General features: G+C 41.7%; 2 protein-coding genes across 2 annotated transcripts in view; both read right to left on the bottom strand.

The window, feature by feature from the left end:
• Positions 1 to 8,181, bottom strand: part of LOC118218903 (protein NLRC3-like) — a gene marked incomplete at its 3' end in the record, with an annotated part of 237,255 nt that overhangs the window by 164,127 nt on the left and 64,947 nt on the right. The gene's annotated exons all lie outside the window — the stretch shown is intronic.
• LOC118219200 (NACHT, LRR and PYD domains-containing protein 3-like) overlaps positions 1 to 8,181 on the bottom strand; it is a gene marked incomplete at its 3' end in the record, with an annotated part of 38,720 nt that overhangs the window by 14,896 nt on the left and 15,643 nt on the right. The window contains exon 9 of the mRNA XM_035402194.1: positions 4,915 to 5,088. Within this exon, the coding sequence (XP_035258085.1) occupies positions 4,915 to 5,088 (174 nt within the window). The remainder of the gene's footprint in view (positions 1 to 4,914; positions 5,089 to 8,181) is intronic.

The following is an 8,181-nucleotide window of genomic DNA, read 5'->3' as shown; positions in this document are numbered from 1 at the left end:
TTGGCGCGAGGTCCTAAAACGAATTGTCTCCGTTATACAGTTCTTGTCAGAACGAGGTCTCGCATTCCGAGGAGGCGATGAAGTTCTCGGTTCCCCTAACAATGGCAACTATTTGGGAATACTTGAGCCACTCAGCAAGTTCAACCCCTTTCTTGCCGAACATTTAAAGAAATATGAAAAAAAACCAGGGGAGTGGGTCTACTTCCTATTTATCCAACATGATATGTGATGAATTCATTGCAATTATGGGACAGCGAGTTCAAGCTGAAACTATTGGAATGGTGCAGAAAGCGAAGTACTTCTCTCTTGTTGTTGATTCAACCCCAGATTTAACCCATATTGATCAGCTAACATTCATGATAAGATATGTCTCTCAGGAAGGTCAAGTCTTCGAGTGTTTTTTAAAATTCCTGCCCATATACAGTCATACCGATGAGTCTCTTTTTCAGTCCGTTACAGACGTGCTAAATGACATGAATATTGATATAAATAATTGTAGGGGACAATGTTTTGATAATGCATCCAACACGTCAGGTGTGTACAAAAGACTGAGGGCCCGTATTCTAGAAGTAAATCCTTTGGCTGAGTGGATACCTTGTGCAGCCCACTCACTCAATTTAGTCGGAGTGAACAGTGTAGATTGCTGCTCTGAAACAACCACATTTTTCAGATCTGTTCACTCTTGTTGTAGTCTGTAACTCCCGGTCACTTGTCTCCCCAGTACTGTCTCTGTGTCTGTGTTCCCTGAGCTGCTTCACTCCCCTGTATTTGTGTGATTTCACTATTCGGGTGGTTCCGGGTTTTCGTGGTTTCCCCCCCTTCCTTCCAGTCTCGTTTTTACTTACTTCCTACTTATTTCTAGTTTTACTAATTTCTACTAATCCTTACTAACTTATAGATTGTAAAGTACTAACCTCATTAATATACTAACATGTGAATATTACTAATGGACTAACACACACTAGTTTTGGGTTTTTGATAGTTTAGATCACTATACTAATACATTAACCAGTCTCCCCTTTTCCATGCTGCGCTGTAGCTCCGCCCCTTTTCTTTCTAGTCTGCTCTAACGCTGAGTTCTGCAATGGCCTGCACCTGTCTCTTGCTCTGACTGCACCTCTCTCTCTGTACGCGTTTTTACCTGCTTAACCCAGGCCTTCTATTATCATTGTTGTCTATGATTCCAGTCCGCGTTTTGTCAGTCCCCTGTCATTTAATTAGTTATCCTAATGTTCTTCACCTGGATGTTGTTTGTTACTCCTCCCTCACTCACTAAACCCCTCCTTGATTGTTACCTTCCCCAGTGTATATATGTCAGTCTTTTCCACCAGCTCACGGTCAGAACGTTGATCAAATTCATTGTGCCGATATTTAGTAAGCCTTTGTTTATCGAGATTCCTGAGACACCCCTTCTGTACGACTTCGAGTTTGCCTGCCCCTTTTGGTTTGATTGCTTTCCGGTTTGACCTTTGCTTTGCTTTGACTTCTCTTTTGCCTGTCCCTTTGTACCTTCGCCGCTCTGATCTCCTGGTTTTTGATTTTTTGCCTGTTTTTTACTATTCTTTTGGAAACTCGATTCGGCACCGTCCTTTCTCTGATTACCTGGCTTCGAACCTCGCACTGAATAAAGACAACGTTTTTTGGATTTCCCTGGTCTGCGTTTGGGTCCTTGCACAGAACATCACAACTCTTCAATTTTTTCTCGGGATCACCCGATGGAAGGTTATGATGGATGGACTTGAGCCCAATGTTAACAAACGCATAGAGACTTTAAAGGGACTGTCGAGATGGGCTGCTCACGCCCAGGCCACCATAGCTCTGTGTGTAAACTATAAAAATATATTGAATTCGCTAATAAACATATCAGATGATGATTCTCAGAATGCTCTCACGCGTGACGAGGCGCGCTCTCTGGCTAACAAAATGAACCGATTAGAGACAGCTTTCTTGTGTATATTGTGGAACAATTACAAAGAATTCAGACAACGAGTACTATCCTCCAGAAGGTAGATGTGGATCTTGTTACGGCTGTGGATATGCTGCGATCACTGTCAGATAAGTCCTACATAGAGACTTGCGACTATTTTGGCTTTTTAACCCATCTCAAGAGCCTGTCTGTGTCTGAAATACGCGAAGCGAGCCGCAATCTTCAGATAAAATATAGCACCGAATTACAGGATGTTTTCGAGGATGAGCTTGTTCAGTTCATTAAATTCTGCGACACAACAACTGACGATCTGTCACCAAGAAACCTGATGGTCTTACTGAGAGAGAAACAACTCCAAAGTGCTTTCCCAAACGTGGACATTGCACTCCGAATTTATCTCACTCTTCCGATTTCAAATGCCACCAGAGAAAGATCATTTTCAAGTTGGGCATTATTAAGAACAGACTGAGGGCATCCATTGAGGAAAATAGACTGAATGGGTTGACCATTCTGTCCATTGAGCATGATCTGCTGCGCCAGCTGGATTTTAAGGATTTAATTAAGGATTTAGCATCAAAGAAAAGCAGGAAAAAGGCCTTTTAATGACATCACTGGTGAGTCAACTTTTTTAAAAATATGCTAGTTTAAGTCTTGAATATTATCGTGTAGTTTATAAACAAAAATGACTACGATATTCTATTCAGCGATGCCCATATGTATTTCTCATACAAATATAATTAGAATGTTGTTTATCTTTTGTGGACTGTTTGCCGTGTGATAAAACTGCTCGAATTTTGATTATCCTGCCGTTGTGTGTTTGCAGTATGACTATAATTGGCGTTCTTTTGTATGGGGTTGGTGTGTATTTTCCCATGGCCTCTTTGCACTGGCTTATTATGGGGTTGTCTTGTGTTGCGTATCTTTGCGTGCGTGCGTGCGTCGCCGCGGCGGGGGGGCCTCTGAGTTGCGTAGCCCAGGGCCTCAAGATGGGTAAACGCGGCCCTGATAATATCTCATTTTATGCTCAATATCTTCAGAAACACCACAACCCTGTAGCACACACAGGTGTGTAATGTGAAGGAGTACAACTTATCTTCATCACAAGGTCACCGTATGAAAGAGAGTGGGGTGTAAGTATGGATTTCATTAGAGTTCATAGCAGGTAGTGAATAATGGGGATGGATGAAGACCGCAATATATGACAGAAGTGAATCCAGAAGTGGGCAGAAACCTGGCAAATGAAACTCAATAAGGCTAAATGTAAAGTTCTACATGTGGGAAATAATAACACAAGGCTAGATTACTTTATGGGAGGAACAACATTGGAATGTACTCAATTGTGGGAGTAATAGTTGATCAAAACCTTTCAGGTTCTAGGCACTGTGCTGTTGCAGTAAAAAAGCCAACAGGATGCTGGGATAGTAGTGAGTATAAGTCAAGGCTCCAGAGTGGGACCATTTTGGGTGCACATGCGACCAAAAATCTGTCAAGTGCTACTGAACATTTTCATTGGTCGCACCGGTGCGCCTGACATTTAGCAGGTCTGTCTGTGTGTGAGTGTAGTGTTATTTTTTTCTCCCACCCGTATTCTGTGAAGACCCGCCCCTACTCTGCCTCTGATTGGCTCTGACCCTGATATTCTTCTTCGCTGAATGCAGGTGGGGAAAAAAATAAGGCATGTGTGTATTAGTGATGTGCGGATCGCAGTTATATCCGCGGGCACCACGGTTAATCTGCGGATCGGGTGGGCCAGGTCATAAAAATGAACATTCTGATTAATAGCGGAAGGGTTACGGGTGAGTGAAATAATACATCGTTAATGAGGAAAATATTAATTACGTTCTCTAAAATGTGAACATATTTTAAGCTTCATTTTTCGTCAGGCGTGAATTAGCAGACTAGACTCTCATTGCGCCAATTGCGGCGTCCATTTGTCTTAAGCAGCAATGGAGGCAAAAAAGATCCGAGAGAAAATTAAAAAAGGAGAATAAAAAAAAGAAGGGCAGAAAAGTTCAGTGTGGGAGCGATTTAGTGAATGACGAGTCAAGTGCTGGGTATGTCATATGCAACAGCTGCGAAATAATGAGAAATAGCGGTAATGTGTGATCGGGTGCGGGTCTCTAAATCAGAGAAAATAATTTGTTCGGGTGGGTGGCGGGTGGATGATTTATGCGTACATGTGGATTCGGATGACGTCAGAGCCGATCCGCGCATCACTAGTGTGTATGTGTGAAACCGCGCCCTGTACTCCTCCGGGAGCAGCGCACACTTTTATTTGAGTTATTTGAGTTTGATTTATTTATCTGAGTTTGTCAAGCACTTTAAACAGCAACAGTTTTTAAGTTCATTTTTTTAAACAATTGAGGTTATTGCCATTTCTTGTTTGTGCTGTGATTTAAATAAAGAAAAAACATTTATCTGCACCCTTATTCCTGTTCACAATACGTTTTACAGACAACCCTGGCCTAAACCCCCACAGGAGCAAGCCTAAGGCAACAGTGGCAAGAAGAAACTCCCTGTGGCAGATGGGAAGAGACCTCAGAAGGAATCAGGTGCAAGGGGAAACCCATCCTCCTCTGGTCGGCTCAGGGTGCCGACTGGTGACCAACATGTCACTCAGTTTTACAGAGTTTATGACCATATGGTGCTGGATACTATCTAGTTTGTAGGTAAACCAAGCACTAGTGGTAGGTAGGAAAATGGCGAGCATGTCGGGCTGAATGGCCTATTCTCGTCATTATGTTATGTTATGTCATTTTTGTTATGATAGATGTGAAACATATTACTGTACTGAAGTGGTCAATATTTTACAATGTCAATCATGCATTCAGCATTCAGTCATCACCTGTGACCTGATACTACAGACTCCACTGAAACCTTACGTTATGGTCAGGAACCATAAACCTGGAAACCCTATATTTTACTGCACAGAGCCATAATCACCAATTCTATTTAGTTAAGGTCAAACAGTGCACAGCACTACTCACCCCAGTGTCTGTAGTTTACAGTTTGGACTCATCAGTCCAGCACAGAGCAGCTTCACTCCTGAATCTCCCAGGTTATTGTTGCTGAGGTCCAGATCTCTCAGGGGTGAGTTTGATGACTGGAGAGCAGAGGCCACAATTTCACAGGATGTCTCTGTGAGGCCACAGCTGTATAGTCTGAAAGGAGAGTTTATATATTGTTGCATGATTAAATATCGCAATATCCTGTAAAATATTATATGTGCAATGTAACAGTAATCGCATTGAGTGATGAAGAGTGATATTGAGGATTTAAAGTTAGTAATGCTCTGAGGAAAATGACTTTGCTACACTCTCCAATTGCAGCACTTCGGGCCTGAGAATTAGACGTCCTGTTGGACAGAACTCTGACAGTTCTACAGATGAAATTCTTACCCAAATGGCCCCCTTTCTTCTGACATTTGGCACAGATACAACCAAAAGTAAAGATGCAAGAAATAACACACATCTTTCAGGGTGGATAGTGAGTTAGGCTCTGCTTCTTTACTTTTGCTGGTAACTGTGAGAAACTTCCCACAGCATTGCAAGCCAATACACAGCAAAAGCCAGATTCACTTTAGAAACAGGAATGCAAACAAGTGATCTGTTCACATGTAACCAGGTAGTGCAGTCTGTCTGTTTTGCTGAGGTTATATATAACCATGTAGTGCAGTCTGTCTGTTCTGTTGGTGTTACATATAACCAGGTAGTGAAACCAAAGCTATGTTAGAACTGTTAATGATGCCTTTGAGTTCATTTTGTTGTAATAGTGATACATTTGATGGTGCTATCCAAGGAGACACCATTTAGCTTTTTCCAGGCTTTAGGAAACTTCAGAACCTTGTACAGGCCAGACTTTAGCCTGAGATAAGCCACAGAATTACCTCAAAAACAGGCACTATAACAGTCCCCTGAGAAGACCTCACCCTGACACCCATTATATCCTACAATTCCTCTACCTTCCTATTTTCACTCTGTCTATAGGCACTATTGGATTCTGGGTCAGCCTACACCAGAATAAAGCAGAGACCAGGGTGGCACTACTGGCCTTGTAACATGGTGCATTTACTGCCTGACCTAGTCTCACAATACAGTAACACAAACATTTCATTCATAACCACACTTGCCTCTCCCAATCAACCCAGCATTACATTAATCATTATGTTGAAAACATATCTCATCTTCATGAACAATATAAGAGGGGTACAGACGGAGCAGGCTCTCTCTGGTCATCTCCCACTCACAAATTATCTATGCATGGACTAGGGATAAAAGGGGGATTCTTCCCCCCTTTTGAAAAACATGGATTTGATTCAATCAACATTCGTCCTTAACTGACTGACATTTAAAAAAAGGGATTCTTTTTTCTACACAAACACAGTTCGAACTACTTCACCAAACTGAGTTAGGTAAGAATAAGTGTAACACTTGTGTTTACTGGTCCAAGTCAAAGTTAAGGACAAATGTTAGTTCAATAAAGACCATAGGGGTGTTTGTATGGCTAATCTGCAAAAAATCAGACCTTGTTATTCTACTAATAATGCGGCTGACCAAACTCAGCTAAAAATTGGATTAATTAATATCAGATCACTAGCCCCTAAGGCAACTCTTGTAAATGAATTAATTACTGATCACCAAGTTGAAATCTTATGTGTAACTGAAACTTGGCTTAAAACTGTATATTGCCTTAAATGAATCCACCCCTCCTGGCTACAGCTATACTCACGTTCCCCGTCTGACGGGTCGTGGCGGTGGTGTTGCTGCTGTATATAATTTTAATCTTTTTGCTACTTTGAAATCTGGCTTCAAATGTAACTATTTTGAAATGCTTGTTCTCAGTTTTGCACATCCGAACAAAAAAGCAGTCAGTTTTATCCTTGCAATTGTATTATAATGCCTATAATGTAATGTATACAGGCCACCAGGGCCATACAGTGGCTTTTTACTTGAGTTTGCTGATTTCCTTTCCAGCCTGGTTGTTCATTCAGATAAAGTAGTAATTGTAGGGGACTTCAGTATTCACATGGATAGTGAAGGTGATCCTCTCAGATCAGCACTCTTGTCTATCACTGAATCTATTGGCTTTGATCAACATACACATCAGTCCACACATTCTCATAACCATACTCTTGATCTGGTCTTAACTTATGATACAGAAATAGCAAATATAGCAGTTATGCCTAAAAACCCTGTGCTATCAGACCATTGTTTAATTACTTTCCAACTTTCACAAGTCTGTCATGTGTCACCAGATCCTTCATTCTACCTTATCTGTAAGCTTTCCTCCAGGACTGCAAATGCTTTTATTAATGAGCTCCCAGGCTCATTTGTGCACTGTGGGGATTTTCTTGGCTCCCATCCAAACGCATACAAAAATGCAAGCATTAGCTCAATTGATCAGCTGACAGACAACACAAATTATGTACTTTCCAGAACCCTGGATACTATCGCACCTCTTAAGAAGAGGAAAGTCCGCTATAAGAAATTATCACCCTGGTACAAGGACCATACTCCTGCTCTCAAACAAGCTTCACGCCAACTAGAGCGCAAATGGCGTTCTACTAAATTGCAGGTATTCCTCCAGGACTGGAAAGACAGTCTACTAACTTATAAACATGCCCTCTCCACAGCACGTTCCTCATACTTTTCTACTTTAATAGATGAAACAATCCTAGGCACCTGTTTAACACTGCTGCCAGGCTGACCAAGAATCAAGTTGATCCATGTGCCTCAATATCATTTAGTAGCAATGACTTAATGAATTTCTTTGGTGACAAAATTATAAAAATCAGGGGCAAGATTCAAAGTTCTCCTACCACCCCTCATATAGGGTCTGCCCTTCCATCTGCTCAACGCATGGATGCAGAATCTTCAGAAGAATCTTCAGAAAGACAGGCGGCCTATCTGAACTCTTTTGCTCCAATAGATCTCATGGAGTTTAATGCCATAGTTATAGTAGACTATAAGATACTACTTCTTACCTTTAAAGCCTTACATGGGCTTGCCCCTTTGTACTTAAATGATTTACTTCTTCCTTATATTCCATCACAAACGCTCTGTTCGCAGGGTGCAGGCCTCCTTGTTATTCCTAGAATATCTAAAAGTTCCATATGTGGTAGAGCCTCTCCTATCGTGCTCCCCTCCTGTGGAACAAGTTGCCTGCCCATGATTGGGGCGCAGACACTATCACCTTATTTAAAGCTAGGCTCAAAAAAGATTATCTTTTGAGGGGCAGGAGTGGGTGGCGGGCAT

The sequence above is a fragment of the Anguilla anguilla genome, chromosome 19 (genome assembly GCF_013347855.1).
Source record: "Anguilla anguilla isolate fAngAng1 chromosome 19, fAngAng1.pri, whole genome shotgun sequence".
Classification (NCBI taxonomy): Eukaryota; Metazoa; Chordata; class Actinopteri; order Anguilliformes; family Anguillidae; genus Anguilla; species Anguilla anguilla.
The sequence above is the reverse complement of the archived record's forward strand: the minus strand, read 5'-3'. Positions and strand labels throughout refer to the sequence as shown.